Source organism: Odontesthes bonariensis, chromosome 17, assembly GCF_027942865.1.
Source record: "Odontesthes bonariensis isolate fOdoBon6 chromosome 17, fOdoBon6.hap1, whole genome shotgun sequence".
Taxonomy (NCBI): Eukaryota; Metazoa; Chordata; class Actinopteri; order Atheriniformes; family Atherinopsidae; genus Odontesthes; species Odontesthes bonariensis.
This window is the reverse complement of record NC_134522.1, coordinates 9,407,744-9,426,997: the sequence shown is the minus strand read 5'-3', so window position 1 is coordinate 9,426,997 and position 19,254 is coordinate 9,407,744. Positions and strand designations below refer to the sequence as shown.

Here is a 19,254-nt window from a genome sequence, read left to right as displayed (position 1 = left end):
GCCCTTCTCACTTAAAAGCACAGCTGATCTAAAGGCTGTACCATTTCCCCAGCCTTTGTGATTATGTGAAGGTGTTCCTCCACCCTCCCCCCTTCCTGCTGACTCAGTGTGTTACAGGTGGGGGTTAGATTGTATCCCCCATCTCACCTCCTCACTTCCTTTGGACCTCTGTAAAGTCCATTTCTTGCCCTCTTTAATGTACTTAAAACCTAACGGCTGGGTGCCTGGTGCCTCCATCCCTCCTACAACTAGCTCCATAAACAAGTTGAACAGAGATAAGTACGCCTCACTGTAGGAATCCTTCACTGTTTATTTGTTTTTTTTTCTTACTTATGAGAGCATAAATGCATATTACCCTGAGTGCATCCTATTGTGAGTATTTATAGCTATAATCTTTGTGAGTATTGATACTAATAACTTTTAAGGTTAAAAGTTCTAAAGGGTTAAAACAGAATCTCTGAAAACAGAAACTCCATGGCCTATACTGAAGTTTCCTCATTTTGTAGGCCTCTGCAGTCCAAAATCTGTTGAGGGAAAATATCTTCCTTTTTGGATAAGCTTGAACTTTATTTTCCTAAAAAACACAAACCACAGATTGAATAGCCTTGAAGCTGGGTTTGAAAAAGCAAAGTTGGCTGCCATCCTATCAAAGTGGCCCCCTTGTTCACAATCTCTGGAAGTCGATCTGCAAACCACACTGTTTACACATACCCGGGTATTTTAATAAACGCACATTTTCTAACCTTCGTTTGCAAAAAAAAACTAGGTCCACACAGCCCCGTTTTAAAAAAAAACATGTCTACATTGATCCGCATAAATACGCTATCAAGAGCTGTTAAATTACGCCAAGCCTGACGGTGGCAGTGTTAGAACAATGAGAATTCCACACAAGCCAATCAGAAGCCTAAAAGAGAACCGCTGACAGGAAGAACTTCCGGATCCTTTTCAAGAAGAAAATATGGCGCCAGGCTCACGTGTGTGGACTGATAGCGAGACTGAGCTACTTTTACACGTTGCGCTGGACTATAAAACTGCTAAAGCCGTGAAAAATCTCTTTGTTGTTCAATACATTGTATGACTGTAATTTTCAAAATCACACAAGCGAGTATAGCTCTCAACAACAGAAATGCTGCTAGCACCTCCATGCTTGCCAGATAAACAATGGACGGAGAGAATGGCGTTTTCACGCATAGGGGCGGGGCTCTGTACTATGACGACAACTCCTCATTCCATTCCCAAAACTTCGTTTTTGTCTCTTTCAACCAGTTTACACACAAACGCTAAACAGAGTTTTTAAAAAATCTCCACTTTTGCCGGAGCTTTTTTTTTTATCTTCGTTTTCGGAGGAAAAAACTCCGTTTGTGTATAAACGAAAGGCACAAACGAAGGGAAAGGTCTTCGTTTATCAAAATAAGTAAACAGCATCATCCACTGTGTCAGAACAAGACATGCCTTCTACTTAACTTTCAGTTGGAGGGTGCCATATTTGGCACTTTGGTAATGAATGACAGTTGAATTGGTGCTCGTTTTTTCAATGCGCTTTCAGTTGGCACATGTTTGGCACGGTTCACATAGACGTGATGTGTTAACGCCGAATCGCTGGCATTTGGAACTGTCATTGCAATCTGTCATGCAATTTAATTGGCTTGCGTCTGCACTTTCCCAACACGCTCTAGTGGGACATGACGCATAATTCAGATGTGCAAAGAGCAGCATTACCTCATTTAGAGTGGACTGACCAGCAAAGTCTGAAAGGTTACAGTAAAACTCTTAAATGGACAGTCTGACCCTCTGGGACGTATTTCTGGTTAAAAACTTCGGAAACAACGAGTGAGGGCACACCCATTAAAACTAGCCAATTAAATCCCTTCCCGATGACAGTAGTACGGTGTTTCCCCTGGTAGAGTACATCGGTGCCTCTCGGGGGACAAGCCAGTAAATACGACAACATGAAGGGATGGCATTGCACTGCATCCTACAGGCTGTGTTGGACCACAGTTTCTGGTAATCATGACGAGTTTCTTCATTTTGACTGGACCGCTTCAAGCACAACAAAACAGGACTTAGTCAGCTTGCCAGCTGTCTCACAGTCAGGTAATATCCATGAATCTTAACTCTTTTTGTCCACGAGTTGTTCCCATCAATTTGAGAGCCTCCATTAGACACATCGCGGTCAATAAACGTGTGTTTCAGTAAAGGCAAAGGTGATCTGTGCTGATTCCTGTTGGCACGAACACCCAGGTGTTGTGAACCCATCAATATCCACAGAAGTCTGTGGTGAATCTCAAATGTACACCTCTGTGAGGTCACAGCAGGACTTCCAGAAAACAATTGTAATTGTGAAAGAAGCACTCGTGGATATTTAATTGGGCTTTTGCTTTTTATGATTTCAGGCATCATTCACAACTCTTTGATCCCACCTTGTACAAAGTCCATAAACTTTTTTAGAATGACTTTGTTGTTTAGTTTACCATCTAAAGGTACTGTGTGTAAATTATTACAACATCTTTTCTCCCCGTTAACTTGCATGTATAATGAACAAAAAAACATTTGGATGAACTCCTAGGCTTTCGGAGTAGTTAATGATTAATGCATTCCTTGGATATTTGGTGAGTTTACCTCCGATGGTGGATGTCAGAGGTGGGACCGACATTCCACCCGAGCCGCCTCCATTCCATTTGATTCCTGACCAGATTAGCCATTGTTAGTGATACCAGTTGATATCAGGGCACTGAAATGAGTTATCTCACTCTTTATCAAGTTAAATATTACGACGCTGTGATAATAGTGATATTCTTTTATTTTCATTGTTTACTGGCAGAAAGTCGTATGGAACATGTGTGAAAGCCATTTAGCGTCCCCATAAATGACAATGGTCTGGGGAATGAGAACCTTTTTTTTCTTTGATAAAATGTCTGATAGCTTGACTCAGACAAGTTACCCAATTGAGAAGGAAACACACTGAGAAAAGGTGTCTAATTTTCCATACATTTAGGCACTTGTGTTGTGTGGAGATCTGAATCGCTCATCATGGTTCTCTATGTGTGCCGTGGTTGAGGGTGAAATATGAGGTGGGAGATGAAAGAGCAGACAGCTGGAAGCCATTGCTTTTTTAGTATCATGTTTCTTTGACATGTGTTATGGAAAGAAAACATGCTAACAACAAGGCTGTCTGTCTGTGAGTGTGTGATCTGTATGAGCCTCTGATTACTTCAGTCTCTTTGACGTTGCAGTGGGAAGTTGAGTTGAAAAGTGAAGACACATGGAGAAATATTTGGCACGCAAGATTTGTGACATCATATTTTTCTGTGTCTGATGACTGATCTTTATTTGATGATCCCGCCATCCTGATTATTTTTGACTATTCAATGTGACTGTAGTCCATATGTTTAAAGGACTCTTTATTAACTGCCTGTAATGTACAGGACTGTGTAAAAGTCTTGATCTAGCTCTCCTTTCTTTGTATATTTCCAGTGAAACAGGGAATAGGTGCAATGCTTTATTGAAACATATGAAAATAATAGACAAAAAAACAAGAGTTTGTACCATTCTAATTCAATTCAATTTTATTTAGACAGCGCCAAATTACAACAAATGTCATCTTAAGGCTCTTAAATAGTATAGTCCAATTCAAGCCAATTGGAATTCAGTTCATTGTAGTCATAATTATTTTCAAAATAATCCAATTCATTCATATAAAGCCAATTCAAAAAAAAAATCCTAGCTGAGGAAACCAACACATTGCACCGAAACTTGTCTTCAGTCCAATGTCCCGTCCCGCAATTTTTGCCTTTAATTGCAACAAAGCAAAAAAAAATAAAATATTTGGTCTGAGCACCTTTATTCTCCATCACAGCCTGAACCCTCTCAGACGAGCTTTCTGTCATTCCTTTAAGGAGTCTTCAGGAATAGTTCTCCAGGCTTCTTGAAGGACATCCCAAAGCTCTTCTTTGGATGTTGGCTGCCTTTTGTTCCGTTCTCTGCCAACATGATCCCACACTGCTTCAGTAATGTTGAGCTCCGGGCTCTGGGGAGGATTCATCCCTCCATCAGACCTTCTGCCACTGATTTTCAGCCCACTTCTTGTGTCATTTGGCACAGCTCAGCCTGTTTCCCTTCCTTAAGAACGGCTTCTTGACAGATGGAGCCCATTTCTGATGAGGCTTGGGCCAACATGAATCAACTGAAGGTTGAGATGCATCTCTCAGGTCTCAGGTCTCAGGGTTTTTTTTTAAGGAAGTCTTTTTCAGACACTGTTTATCTGCTGTAGATAGTGCTGTGGTGTAACTTCTTCTTTTGTCTTCCACTTGTTATCTTTTGGATTTTTCATGGATGCAAGTAAAGAAATGGAAACAAACGATGTGTCTTTGTGACAGACTGCCAGTTACCAAGTTCCTAAAGATATTTGTTGTTGTTGTTATTGTATATAGACACAACACTGGTTCATTCCTTGAGTTTGGTACAGTTTTTGCTTGAATGATATATAAGAGGCTTAAGAAACAAACAAAAAATACAATCCTCTGAAAATGATCACAAGAACTGGAGTGAAAATAAGTGCAAAAGCAGCCAATGTCCAAAGAAAAACTTTGAAAGACCTTCAGAAAGCCTGGAGAACTATTGCTCAAGACCACTTTAAGAGATTACAAGAAAGTCTGGCTGCTTGGAGGGAAATGTAAAGAAATAATGGGTGGATCGGGACTTTCACATAGAACTGTATTGCATTTTTGTTCAACATTGATCAGCCACAACATTAAACCACTCTTTCTTTGAATATAACCAGGGAGAATTCAGATGATCCACTGTGAGTGTGTTACTAATCTTTTACTGATTATCTCTCCTTTCAGCTATTTGTACAAGAATGAAATCCAATCAATTGACAGACAAGCATTTAAGGGGCTTGTCTCTCTTGAACAACTGTAAGTGACCTACTTCCTCATACATCTTTTCCTTGTTCTTGCAATATTCTTCCTCCTCCTCCCACCTACTTCTCTGCATTTGTAACCCCCCCCCCCCCGCTACAAGTCATGAAGCCTTGCAAGGTCTTCATACAATAAGATGCACCAGTGCAAAGCATGTTCTTGTGACATGACTTCATTGACCTTACATAGATAACTGCCCCCCCGATGCAACACACAGCGTTCACTCTTCTCTCCCCTTCTCTGCCGCTGTCATGCATGCCATGTGTGCACTCACCCTTGTGTGCTGTGCTGACCCCCTTTGACCCTTCTGCATGAGTCGCATGGTCGGGACGACAGATGTGCGCCTCCCCTTTGTGAAGCTTGTTGTGCAGGAGTCGGGGTTGCTTTCCATAGAGCAAAGCTTGACCTGCATCTGTCCTGCTGCTACAGACATCCCACTTCTGATCTGCAGTAATTTGTTGTTTATTTGTGACAGTCCTGCATAATGTGTGTTTAGTCTGCGCAGTACAACTCAGCTGCTTCCTGTAAGTCATGACACTAAGAAGCACTCTGTCTGTGGTGTCTACTACACATGCATGCTTTGCAAGAAAAACGTGTCTGTAAGTGTTGATTGAAGTGATAAATGATGATTGCAGAAAACATGTTTATTGAATGTCGATATGCCATTGAATTACTCAGACCAACCAATGCAGCTACATAGGCAATATGCAACATGATGTCAGATTCTAGGCTGAGCATTTGTTTGGGATTTTTCTACAATAATGAATCATTTTATGTTTGAGTAACAAGTTTTCAGTGACAGTAAATACACTTTAACAGATACCAAAGCCTAGAGTCTCGTGCGTCTGTTGGGGGAATAAAGAGAACACCCCAACACTTCTTATCTGTTGATGAGTCATCGCTACGCCTGGGATTCATCAGAAAGCAAGCTTCATGGGTAGATGACTTTCAGAAACGTGAATACAAAGAGTTTCCTTTATTCCTTTCAGTGCAACGGAGTTAGGGAGACGGCTGTAATCTACAGTTGTAACAGCCATACTTGATGAATAGTTTTGAAGCCTAACCAATGTGGGATCTTCATCCATCAAAGTGGTGATTAAGTGGCTCTAAAATGAATTTACTGTTGCTTTCCAAGCAGTTGGAATGATGCATAGACTCAGTGCAGCCACGAAAATTAAGATGTTGGAAGTCCGTCATTTTCAGTAGTGCCTTTTAATATTTGTGTTTATGGTACCCATCTGAATCCTTAGTTATGCTACCCACGCAGACATCTTTTAATTTATCTTCCAGAGCCATTTATTTGTCAGCATATGGTAGAAATGATGATTTCTCATGTTAAGAGGGATTTGAGAGGAAATTGTTACAAAGGGAAAGTTTCTCTTTATGATTTCCTTATTTTGTCATTTCATGTTGATCTTATTGATTCAGTTCTTTTTTTTTTCTGTCACAAGTCTCCACAAAACCAAATCAGAAGCATGTTTTCTGTGCATTTTGTCAGTTTTTAGAAAGATAATGATCTAAAATGTGCCATTTACAGGAGTAACCAGACCCTTTGTTATGAGATGTTTAACTGAGCTCTTGTGTACACTGTCCCAGTGAGCAGACATGCTTCGACAGCCTGACCGCACTCTGCCTGTTGTTGAGAGAATTGTTACACCTGTGAAGCAGAATTTGGTCATGGAACAGATGTTGGCAAGAATACAGGAAGGTTTCTACAGCGTTTAAATGACCAAAAGCCCATCAGACTCCATCATTCTGAAATTAAAGAAATTTGAAACTGCCAAACTGGGTAATCATGCATAAAGGGCAAAGGTTAGACTTATAACCAGAAAGCCAATGGTCACCGTGAATGATATCCGGCGTTTTATTTGGGAGATGGTGGTGCTTCTGAGAAGGAGAACCATTAGTGCAGCACTCCAGCAGTCAGGACTTTATGGTAGAGTGGACAGACAGGTCAGATGATTGTCTGCTGGAGGTTTGTCAAAAGGCACCTGAATAACTTCCAGACCATCAAATGAAAAGTCTCCTTATCTAATAAACAAAGTTTCAACAATTTGAGTACATTTTAATTCTGACATAAGTGGAGAAAACCAGACATAACCTCATTAACATCATCCCTGCCGTCAGACACGGTGGTGGCAGCATCATTCTGTGGGAATGTTTTTCTGCACCGGGGGCTGAGAGGCACGTCAGAGTTAACAGAGTAATGATGAAGGAAAGTCCCAGGATAATAAAGAGCCAAGTGAAGCATCTGAACACAAGTCTAAAAGACATGTTTCAGCCTTTTCAATACATTTGCAAACATTCCAAAATACCTGTTTTTGCTTTGTCATTGTGGAGAATGAAGTATAAACGATTGCAAAAGAACATTGAAATGATTTTAAAATTAACATGAAACATTCAATGAAAACTTTCATTTTGGGCACTGTACCATATGTTTGCACTCCAAGAGATAATCGTTAAACTTAATCTTCACCTGTGCTCAATTACCTTTTAAAAAGCCCTCGGTCATAAATTTTCAAACCATATATATAATGAATTCCTGGTGTGAAAGTTCCTCCAGCCTCTCTTCATTCACACAGAGTGAGATGTTGTCTGCATTAGTTATTTTAGTCATGGTACCAGTTGTGAACGAGGATGACAGAGCATGACTGAGGGGTTTTACAGACTCTCCTCTTAGGTTTCACGAGGACTATAAAAGTTTTGTAATCAGGTTTTACTCTGCTTTGTCTACTTTTTGCTCTTCTCCAGGTACCTGCACTTCAACAACATCGAGTCTTTGGAACCAGAATCATTCACCCATCTGCCAAAGCTGGAGCGATTGTAAGTGCACAATCTGTCTGACATTTTACCCCCAAATTATGAGGCTAACTGTTGTCACAAGAATTGTTTTTTAAAAGTTCATTTCAAAGTGTGCCTTTAAAAGGTAAAAGGGCAATAAAGGACAAAAAAATCACACAAATTACATCAAATTATTTATTTTTCTTTTGCCATTTCTTTGAGATCTTTCAATAATAAAGAAGATGCGGATCAGCTACTTAAAAAAAACGAGGTTTCTAGATTTATCTTGACTTTAATTCATAAAGTTTGAATCAGCGAGTCCAGATGTGGTGCCAGTGGCTATGTGGCGATTACAAGATTTGGAAGTAGATTGAATAAATGATGGACGGCAGCCATTGTTTTGTTAACAGCTGTTTCAGAGCCTCAAGTTTGGCTTTTGTGACCATGTTTAGACAAAGGGGGGGTGGAGCTGGAAAGTAACATTAAAGGCTGACTGGACAAAAATATCTTTAAGGATTTAATATCTGAGAAAACATGACATTTTTTTTTTTTAATAAGACTTGATGTTTCCTGTTTATTTGAGTTTATTGGAGCCAGCGGCCAGTGATAATCAGTGTTTTTACACTTGTTGACTCAACAAAGGTGGATGACTTCATCCATCCTTTTGTGTACGGTTGATGAAAGTGACTCCATCTTATTTAAACCCCTGACCTGAAAGACCTCCTGTTCTCTATGCTATTGAGGAGTGTGGCGTTGTTGTACTAAGATCTGAAGCGCTTTCTCTTAAAAAAAAAAAAAAAAGACCTTCTAATTGTTTTAAAGAAATCATTTCACTTCCACAATTTTAGATTTTTTCCACAGTTTTGATTTTAAATGAGTGACAGTTTGTCCTATATACTGCTCCTGTATACAAAGCATTCAAAAGGAGAGCCGTTGCTATGAGAAGACATCTTTTACAACCCCGGAAATCTGCGGTTAATCCTGCAGTTTGTGGTGTTAAAGGTGGGGTATGAGATGTTTTCTGGAGCATTTTTTATCATATTGTCTGAAAACCTCGTCCCGACCCCATTGCACCCACTAAAATAGAATGTTTGGGAAAAAATAATAATATTTTAGTCCATTGTAGAGGGTATGGCAAGAGGAAATGTCTGACCAATAGAAGTAATGATGAGTTACTTCTATTGGATTATGACATGCCAATCAACCGTCAGCCCCCTTTGCCCCTCCCCCCTGCCCGTTCACAGACTTGTGACTCATTCATGTGTTTTGAAGGCGTGGTTTCGAGGGGTGGGCTGAAGGGAGAGGCAAGGTTGTGTATTTTAAAAAATATAGCTTGCAGAAACCGTTTTTCCAAGATCTCATACCCCACCTTTAAAGTGCTGCTGCTACAATCACAGAGAAGGTTCAAATGTGACCTTCCTGACAGACGTATCAGGAAACGCTATGCTGTCGAAAAATAAGAGTATAAGAGAATAAGAGTTTTTTTTTTAGCTGACGTTTTTGTTGCAGAACAAAGACATCATTTTAGGAGATTATATTCTTACCAATTGTGAAGCACGGTAGTGGAACTGTCATAGTTTGGGGTTGCTTCGCCGTCTCAGGGACTGGACTGCTTGTAATCATAGATACAACTGTGAATTGAGTGTTTGATGAGAATATGAGCCCATATGTCTGAAAGTTTAATTGAAACTGGATATTTCAACTGGATGATGCTTACAAATCCACCAAAGATTGGCCAAAAAACAGAAATGGCGAGTTATGGAAGGATTTAGCCAAGAGCATGCAACATATAGTATATATTCTGTATGTAGACATATTTATGGATTTTTATGCTATTTACATTAAACAACTTCAGGCTGCAGTTTTCTTCAACATAGTGGTTGATATTTGCTTCATGGTCAACATGCCAGAAGCTCCAGATGAGTTAAACCCTTATGAGCCAGGGGCTGCCTTTTTATATCTATACTTGCAGGCTTGTGAGTATGTGAGGAAATAGGACACCTGTGGGGGGAAAAAAGAGGAAAAGGGGAGGGAAGGAATTCCCAGGTGCACACTATGTTGTTGTTGTTAGGGAATATCTCCATGGACACAGTCAAAGCATGGAAAGAGCGTATCTGTAGATCCCCTTCTGGAAAGAGTGATAGAGGATGACACATATCAGATATTTAACTAATTCAAAGTTAGTTATAGAGAAATCTTTTTGAGCAGACTTACATAAACAGGAAAATGTTTTGATGTCTCCAGAGTCTCCAGAGTCATCCATGATGGTATGTCTGGGAAGATGATCACATTACTTGTCCCATTTGGAAAATAAGAATGACGTTAGCAAAAAAGGACATCCACATTATCGGTTCGAAAATGCCCACTGTATTAAGTTAGCAAATTGAAAAAAGAATGTCATTTCTAAGATTTGTTATGTTTTTTGAAAAATATAAAAATGAATCTTTTCTTCTTTCACTCAGGTTTTTGCACAACAATAGAATTTCCCAGCTGGTTCCTGGAACCTTCTCTCATCTTCAGGCCATGAAGCGACTGTAAGTAGAAAAGAACACAACAATCTGTGAAAATGTGTGAGGGAATGTACGTGTTTCAATATCTGCAGCTAACCCACAAGTCTCTACTGGGGCCTGCTTATCAGTCAAACGGGCCGCACTGTTCTCACGCTTTGGCTGCAAGCCTCACCGCCCTGTTCTTCCCATAGTTCTGCCTCTGCCTTAAAGTCCGATGCAGTGGAGGTTGGAACGGACTCTGCAGGCAGGAATGTGATGGGAAGAGCAAGGACATATGAATTTCTGTTGTACATCTTTTCACAAAAGATGCTTGATTTTCCCTGAAATATGAGAATGTGTTCATACATCACACAGCCGGCTATGTTTAATACAGCATTGAACTCCATTCTCCTCCAGCCAACAGCCATATTGAAGAACTATCAGCCATTTGGTCTCTTCCAATCCCATTTCCCCCCACTTTCTCAGTCATAAATGAACCTCTAGTATTTGTTAAATCCCAGGCCAGGGTGCTTTAGAAAAGATTCTAATAGCAACTCCAGTTAATGAACACTGGCTTCACTCTGATTATGGCTTTTAAAAGGAGAGTCTAACTTAAAATCTGTTGTGTTTGCAACAAAATGTGTGTTTTCAACTAGTTTACCAAAGAGGAGCTTTACACACCGTTTAACCCATCTTCTGAAAAGTTTTGCACAATGGACACATTGTAGTAGAACTGAAAGCTGGAGCAGTTACCGGAAGACAAGGCCAAGCAGAAAGACAGTTTCCCACAGTGGGAACAGACCTTGTTCCAGATTGGTCCCAGTGTTTGGACCGAGCTGAGCTGGGTTTGGCACTGCCAGACACATTGTATTTCATAAACTGCCAGTGAGGGATTGCACAACACAACACTGCTGCACGCACAACACAGTGAGTCTGATCACAGGTGGAGCGCTTCAGGTTCAGGCTACATTAGGAGGTGGTTTTGGCAAATTGGGAACTTTATTCTGTCAGAGAACGGAACAAAAGGCAGCCGACATCCAAAGAAGAGCTTTGGGATGTCCTTCAAGAAGCCTGGAGAACTATTCCTGAAGACTCCTTAAAGAAATGACAGAAAGCTTATCTAAGAGGGTTCAGGCTGTGTTGAAGAATAAACAAACATTCACAATTTTCTGCTTTCCTGGTCATGTTTAAAGAAATAAGGGCTCAGGTCTTTCGCACATTACTGTCTCTTTAAAAACATGTCAAAATACAGCTGATAATGTGACTCTGAAACTGACACTCTGTGTGTGCAGGCGACTGGATTCCAATGCATTAAACTGTGACTGTGAGCTGCTGTGGCTGGCTGACCTCCTGAAGCAGTACGCCGAGTCAGGCAACGCCCAGGCTGCTGCCACCTGCGACTATCCCAGCCGCCTGCAGGGCCGATCAGTGGCCACACTCACTGCCGAGGAGCTCAACTGTGGTACTGACAGCAAAACAATCAGCATTACATTTCTGCATTATAATGGAATGTGGATTTTTACATATGTAGAAGGTTCAGGCACATGAATTATCTGCTTTTTTCCTTAAAATAATGTTTTACTTTGAACTGTCATGCATGTGGGTTTGAAAAGGTGTTTCCAGTTTTTGTTGTCTTCGCACTTCTTTTCACCACCGAGCCCAACTGTTGTGAAAACGAGTCCATCACATTATCTGTGGAGCTTGCTGCAACATTAACAGTTTCATCTCAAAGGCATAATTAAGAAAGGAATTTGATTTTGGTACCAGAGGGAATCTCATGAAAACCTTAACTGGTTTAACATTCATAGAGTCATCCATAGCCACTTTTATGCGTTTTCCATGTTACAACTTTTCCACTGAACTACTTTAATCCATCAAAGTTAAACTGATGCTCAGCATTGATATACACAGATAAAACATCCAGCCCCCCCTTCCTGCGCACATGTTTAATCATCTTGTCTCATGAATACACTCCCACACACAGATGTACACACCTGTTTTTCCCTTTCTTTGTCAGCTCCTTCTGTCGCTTTGGTGTATTAGAGCGCTGACAATTTCCAGTTAGTGGATAAACTTCAGGAATGCCATTGATATTGCAAACTGAAAAGCACAGGGTCCAACATAGATCCACGAGGTACGCTAAGGTGATTATCAACCATGTGAAGTTCATCAGTGAGATGTGGTCTTATCCATCGTAGTTACATCATTTAAAAAGTAAAACTTTGATAACTAGCAAATGAAGTTTTCATGATTGACTGTATTCTCTTCAAATCGAGAAAGAAACCCCCCACTATGCTTTTAAAATTGGGAGAACAAATGGGTTTTACCAGAGGGACTCGGTTAAGATTGTTGCACAGAAGGTGTGCTCAGTTGAGGAAAACTGTTTTGTGTATTTTCTGTATATTACAAGATTTGAATCCACTAAAATTCAACACTTTTCTTGGAAACTGTTTAAGTTTTCGTACTCAAGTGTGGCCTAACCGTTAGTGCTTTTACATCATCTATCTATCATCTCACACTCCTGTTTCATATTCAACAAACAATGTTCCCGTGGATTCTGAGCCGGTCAGTTGCATAAACAAGCACTTTTACTTTAGATAACAGCTGTTTTTAGTTACCTGTTAATAGCATTCATATTCAGTATCTGACTGATCGCAAACATGTTCATCCTTTTAATCTTTTAGACCAAAAAAGAAATAGCTTGTTAGGAAATGTTAGGAAAGTAGTAGTTAGTGAGTTGCTAGGAAATTAATGTGCACCACTTTGTGTTTATGCAAGCTTTAATGAGTGTGATGGAGAGGTCCACGACCTTTGTCGTTACTGTCGATAATCTGTTTGGATTGGTGTTGAAACTTTCTTTGTCTCCGAACATTCTGGTGGATCTTTTTCTTCGTTCATAAAACTTTTCAACGGGACGTCATTTGTGAGCTTTGCAAGCCAGACAACAAGCATACCTTCGCACAGAATTAAGAGTGCTCATACTTTTAACAGTGCGGATGGAAAAGAAAGTCCAAATTTCGCTGTAACTCTGTGTCTGATTTCGGTTAGATTTCCTAACAGGCAGTTAGTTTTCATAGCAGTAAATCCAGCTGTCTTAATTCTGTGTTTCCTCCAGCTCTCACTGAATCCTGCAGTCTGAGCCAGGCAGCTGACTGTAACTCAACCACAGTTTAATCTCAGCAGCTAATTTGATGGCCCAACATGCCTGTTCCTGCCTAATGTAACCCCCTCCACTCCATCTCTGCACAGCAGCTACACCAGGGGAGGAATGTCTGCTGGAAAATATGTTGAAAGCCTTTCTACACCTTTACCCCCCCCCCCCCCGTTCAACTTCGGTGCGTGTTGGCGGATCAATGCATGGCTCTTTTGAGCGGCTGTCAAAACAGTCACCCTCCTGGAGCTGAAGTGTCATCCCTGTGCAACTACACGTCTCATGAAAGCTGGTATTCTCATTGAGCCGGGATTTTCAACCCCCGGTGTAAATGTAGAGTAGTTCATTGGTATGAGAAGAGATGATGGGCCTTCCTTTAGCTGCTGGCAGACGCACATTAATCATCCTGTGGGTTGATAGTGTGTGTGCAGCTTGGAGCGAGTTGTTTCAAGGACTGCTTTTGAAATGTGTCTTTGGCAGCAGCTACAGAAAATGCCACATGTTGGTCAGCGAGTGTGGGAGCTTGTCTTATAACCCTTTGGGAAATGGTTGCTTGTTGACAGAAATAAATAGTTACCATTAGTCTAGCAGTTTTAGGAAATACTTTCAGAGAAAATTGTCTCTGAATACATGTGCAGCTTCTTTATCTCACCAGCATGCTTGAAGATACGAGACAGGTTCACTAGAGACTAGAATTAACAGATAACAGACAGATTTGTGCAGCATACATGCAAGTTGATAGTCGCATAATTATCTTTCATTCCCGCTATCCAATCTTCTCCTTCCAGAGGTACCGAGGATCACCTCAGAGCCCCAGGATGTTGATGTAACTTCAGGAAACACCGTCTACTTCACATGTAGGGCCGAAGGCAACCCCAAACCGCAGATTATCTGGCTCAGGAACAAGTAAGGCACCCACAGCCAGGTTCCCAGACATGGATTTACCTGTAGGGCTTAAAGAAACACTCCACTGAAATAAGTTTTCAGTCAAGGACAAAGCTTAATTCATGAAAGGGAAATTGAGACTCATTTTATGTTGAATAACTTAAGGCCTCGCACTCCATGAGCTGTGTGTTAGTTTTTTTTTTACATGCATTTTGAATAGTTATAGTAGAAATAGAAATTTTTAAAAAAATAGAAGAAAGATTTTACACTCACTGGATGTGGTTTTTGCCTTCTGTAGAAAAAAAACAACTACACTTTTATTACAACTGTTTCATTTTTAAAGAGGGCGAATGATTCTTTAAAAATCTTCCCCTCTTCAGTCCACGTCAAAACTAGTTGTTTCTTCCAACTAAAGATACTATTCCTCATCTGTCTTGAACAGTGCATTTATAGGCCAGTTACCTTAACTTCTCTACATCACCATGAAATGTGTTCACATAATGCCTTAATGACCAGAGCTTAAATGGGGTGTTTCAGGCAGAGGATAATGAGGTGCTGCAGCATTGTGCAGCATTAGGAAAAATTAGGTGCAATATGGATTCACCTCATGAATCACTGAAGGAGTTTCCAATCTTTGCATTCAGTTTCCTTTTCTTTCCATTGTTTGCACTGACAACTCTCTTGTTTACACCATGTCTCTTGCCAATAAGCCCAGTGCAACAGCTCATTCCTATATTAAGTATATATAGATTATGATTATAATTATGCTGCCATCACCGATGAGACTTTTTTTTTTTTTTTTATTAACAGTGTAATTTCTTCTTTTCTTGCAGCAATGCCTTGAATATGCGTGATGACAGTCGTCTGAACCTGCTGGAAGACGGGACACTGATGATTCAAGACACTAGGGAGACAGACCAGGGAGTGTACCAGTGCATGGCCAAAAACGTGGCCGGAGAGGTCAAGACCTCACAGGTCACACTGCGATACTTTGGAGCCCCCTGTAAGTGGCTGCTTATAATCCCCGTCTTTGTTCATTACAGTCAAACAGCAATCAGCTGAAGCTGCATTTTGCATACAGAAGTCCTCATGAGACTTATTTTGGGTCATATAGTTTGGGTCTACAGTTTGAACAGCAGTTTGAGGTGATGAGGGAAGATGTAAGCGAGGTGTCAGCACTGTGGGTCTAGCTCCGGAGTTCAGCAGGGCAAATAACTGGGATGTCCCACTGAGCTGTGAGCAAAGCCTGCTGGCTTTCATGTGAACTTTTTTTTTTGTTGTTTTTTTCACATACAAGTGTGTTTTGTCCATCGTATCGTCCTCTGTGTCTTCTTCATCCGTCCATCACAGTAGAAACGTCTGAAGCTGGGGGAGATGCACACAGTTGATTCTGGATGACACCAGGGTCAACAGAGCAGATGTTGTGCATTTCCTGTCTCTGTGTGACTGTAAACCACAGATCCCTCACTGTGTACATATTTCCTGATTCCACAGTAATCACTGACCAAATAAGGACAGGACTCAGCAGCATTTTTGATAAACAGATGGGAAACGACTAGGGATTAACCAAAGGTGTATTATTTCTTTGTGCATAAACTGAAGTTTATAAAATGCCATCGTGTTTTTAAAAACTTTTCTTCTTAAAGGTGCCAACATTCATACTTGTTTCCTCATATAGTGAAGTTTTTCAAACCATAAAACCTGATGGAAAAATACTGTCATCTAATTAATCTCACGTCGTTCCCACATTTTTCCCTCCTTGTCCCCCTGCTCTTCCAGCACGGCCAAGTTTTGTGATCCAACCCCAGAACACTGAGGTCCTGGTGGGAGAGAGTGTGACCCTGGAGTGCAGCGCCACAGGCCAGCCGCAGCCAAGAGTGTCCTGGACGAAAGGCGACCGCACACCCCTGCCCAGCGATGCCCGTATCAACATCACTCCCTCTGGAGGCCTTTATATCCAGAACGTGGTCCAGGAAGATGGAGGACAGTATACCTGTTTTGCCTCCAATAATGTGGATACCATACATGCTACAGCTTACATCATTGTACAAGGTAACCGGAGCAACTTTTTGACTTTTTAATGTTGCATCATTTGTTCCTGCAGCATGGTCATGGTTTTACATGAAGACTTAACAAAACCAGTTTTCTGTCGCTCCCAGTAGCGGTGGTGTCAGATTTATCCACCTAAGTCTTCACCCTGACACAGTGAAGGCTCCTTTATAGCAAATTCACCAACAAATTTATGCATTTTCTGTTTTCCCTCCCCTTCCACATGCAGCGATCCCCCAGTTCACTGTCACGCCACAAGACCAGTCAGTCCTCGAGGGTCACACGGTGGATTTCCCCTGCGAGGCCAGTGGCTATCCTCAACCGGTGATCGCCTGGACCAAAGGGGGAAGTCCTCTGCCTTTGGGCCGTCGACACGTGATTCTGTCCTCTGGTACGCTTCGCATCACTCGGGTGGCAGCGCACGATGAGGGCCAGTATGAGTGCCAGGCTATCAGCCCTGTGGGGACAGTGCGTACTGCCATGCAGCTCAGCATCGAGCAGAGAGGTGAGGCTGTAGTTGAAATCTATGTTTGAAATATGTTGTAATTTATGATATGACAGAACAGCCTTAATACACTCCATCTTATTTGGTGGCTCTATGACAGGCTGTATTGACACAGATTAAAGAGTAGCTTCTTAAGCTAAAAGCACCGCTGTCATAGTTACCGAGTCTGCTGTGTGTTTGTGGGGGAGGAGAGCTGGAGTATGTGGTAAATGTGAGGAGGGTGGGAGTGGTGCAAGGAAGGGGACCCTTCATTTGCAGCTAATTTGTTGTTCACCAGCATGCTGTTAAACTCTTACTGTGCATGTACAGTATGCACTGAAAGACGTACATTGCAGATCTGTGTGCGAGCGTGTGTGTGGTCCAGGTATTCCACATGTCACTGGGTCATGAATCTGTTCACACCTTCACATTATGAGGACTTTTTCTCCTCGTAAAGACGAAACGCAAACAACCATAAAGCAATTCATGACATTTTAAGCTTAAGGCAGGTTTTACGGTGGTGGTAAGGTGATCTTTGGTTAAAATTAGGGATAATTTTAGCTTGTTTCTGGTTAAAGTTGGGGTTAATCTCCATGAAATTAATTTGAAGTTCTCTAAAGTCATTGATCACGTCCCAGATAATATTGTGTGTAATGCATCTTGTGTTTAGATGCATTTTCTTTAGGAGAAAGCAGAAAAGTTAAGGTGTAACAGTACCTTTTTGTTCTGCGTGCACATAATTTTATTGTGTGTGTGCAGCTAAAATTACAGGCTTGGTGTCATACAGGAAAGCTTGGCAGCCTGTAATCCTAAAATGACACCATGTTTTTCCATGTTGTAATGGCTGTTAACATGGCTTAAAGTACATGTTGTAGAATGGCTCCTCACAGTTAAAATACTGTGCAAGCCCACAACCACGGTGGCAGCGTATAACAACTGTTATATATATATAAGAGCACAGAGCTAAGAGAAAGTGAAACAGGGATTAATGGGACACAACATTGAGGTTTTCCTGTGTGGATGTCTAGCATGCCTCTGTTCCACAGAAATGTTAATATCCCAGTAATATTAACAGTTTACATGCAGCTGTGCTCTTTGAATCAACACTCTTTTTTGCTGAATAGATGCTGTGTACTATCCACTGTAGTGAATCGTATGTTTATAAAGTTAATAAACTTTTAATTTAAGGACAGTTAATTGGAGTTCAGTCATTACAAATATATCTGCTGTGTTAAAAAAAGGTATTCCTACCTGCCTGCTTATAAATCAGAAGAGATTTATTTATTCAACAAAAAAAAAAAATCCCCCCTTACTACTACCATTGGAATGAAGAGGGTAAAAAGCAGCCAGGTGCTGCTAATCAAATGCATTTTATTAAATGATCATCAGCAAGTGTGAGCACCTCCATAACAACAGACGTGTACTGATCAAAACCATTCGTGCCGAGGAGAAAAGACATCAGCAAGGATTCCCATCAATCTGGTAAAGGGTTATAAGGATATTTCCAAACTGTTTGGAGTCCATCATTCTACAAAGAGAAAGATTATTTACAAGTGGAAAACAGTCAAGACAGTTGTCACCCCAAGGTCGGACCGTGCAATACTCAGAGAAACTGCAAAAAACCCAAGAGCTACATCTCAGACTCTACGGGGCTTAATTAGCAAGTTAAGTGTTAAAGTTCATGACAGTAAAATTAGAAAAAGACAGAACAAGTACAGCTTTTTGGGAGGGATTTTAGGAGAAAGCCTCTTCTCTCTAGTCAAAGTCCAGACCTCAACCTGTGCATAAACCAATGCTGCGAACCTCTATGAACTGAAGCAACGTTGTCCGCAATGATGTGAAAGAGCGTTTTTTTACACGCTTTCAGCATTTTGTCTTTTTTTTGGGGGTGAAATAATGACACAATGTAATATGCTGTTGTTGTTCATCTGAGCCAGTAAGAACCAGATGATTTTTGATACATGTCTTGAGACTTAAACCCTTCTTTCCCCCCACTGCATGAATGTATGAATCTTGAAAGCCTTCCTCTCCTTTTAGAGCTTCACACTAACATCTGGGTGATCAATGCTTTGCACAGCACCCAGCAACAGAGGAGGGAAAAACATCTGCTAAAGTGTAACACACCTTGTGGTTGTGCGTGTGTGTGTGTGTGCGTGCGTGTGTGTGTGTGTGTGCTAGTACTCACAGTAAAATACTAAGCCTGACAGTTTCATATATGCTGTGATTGACTGCATAATGCACTGTTCATGTGTAGTACACTGAGCTCTGGTGCGTAATCATTAACGTGTGTGTATGTTTTAACTCATTCAGTAACGCCTGTTTTCACAAATGCTCCAAGGGACCTGACTGTGGAGTCTGGCCAGGATGTGCGGATCCTCTGCAGTGCTCAGGGCCAGCCGCCGCCCGTCATCACCTGGAACAAGGTTAGAGCCAAAAGCTCCGGTCCGTTCGGCAGGTGTCTGTTTACTGCATCCCCACAGAAGTCACGGGGTTTAG

General features: G+C 41.2%; 1 protein-coding gene across 1 annotated transcript in view; it reads left to right on the top strand.

Moving 5' to 3' along the window:
- Nucleotides 1–19,254, top strand: part of pxdn (peroxidasin) — a 51,639-nt gene that overhangs the window by 14,704 nt on the left and 17,681 nt on the right. The window contains exons 4-12 of the mRNA XM_075447871.1: nt 4,845–4,916; nt 7,671–7,742; nt 10,163–10,234; nt 11,482–11,651; nt 14,129–14,246; nt 15,059–15,228; nt 16,005–16,277; nt 16,504–16,779; nt 19,069–19,181. Of these exons, the coding sequence (XP_075303986.1) occupies nt 4,845–4,916; nt 7,671–7,742; nt 10,163–10,234; nt 11,482–11,651; nt 14,129–14,246; nt 15,059–15,228; nt 16,005–16,277; nt 16,504–16,779; nt 19,069–19,181 (1,336 nt within the window). The remainder of the gene's footprint in view (nt 1–4,844; nt 4,917–7,670; nt 7,743–10,162; nt 10,235–11,481; nt 11,652–14,128; nt 14,247–15,058; nt 15,229–16,004; nt 16,278–16,503; nt 16,780–19,068; nt 19,182–19,254) is intronic.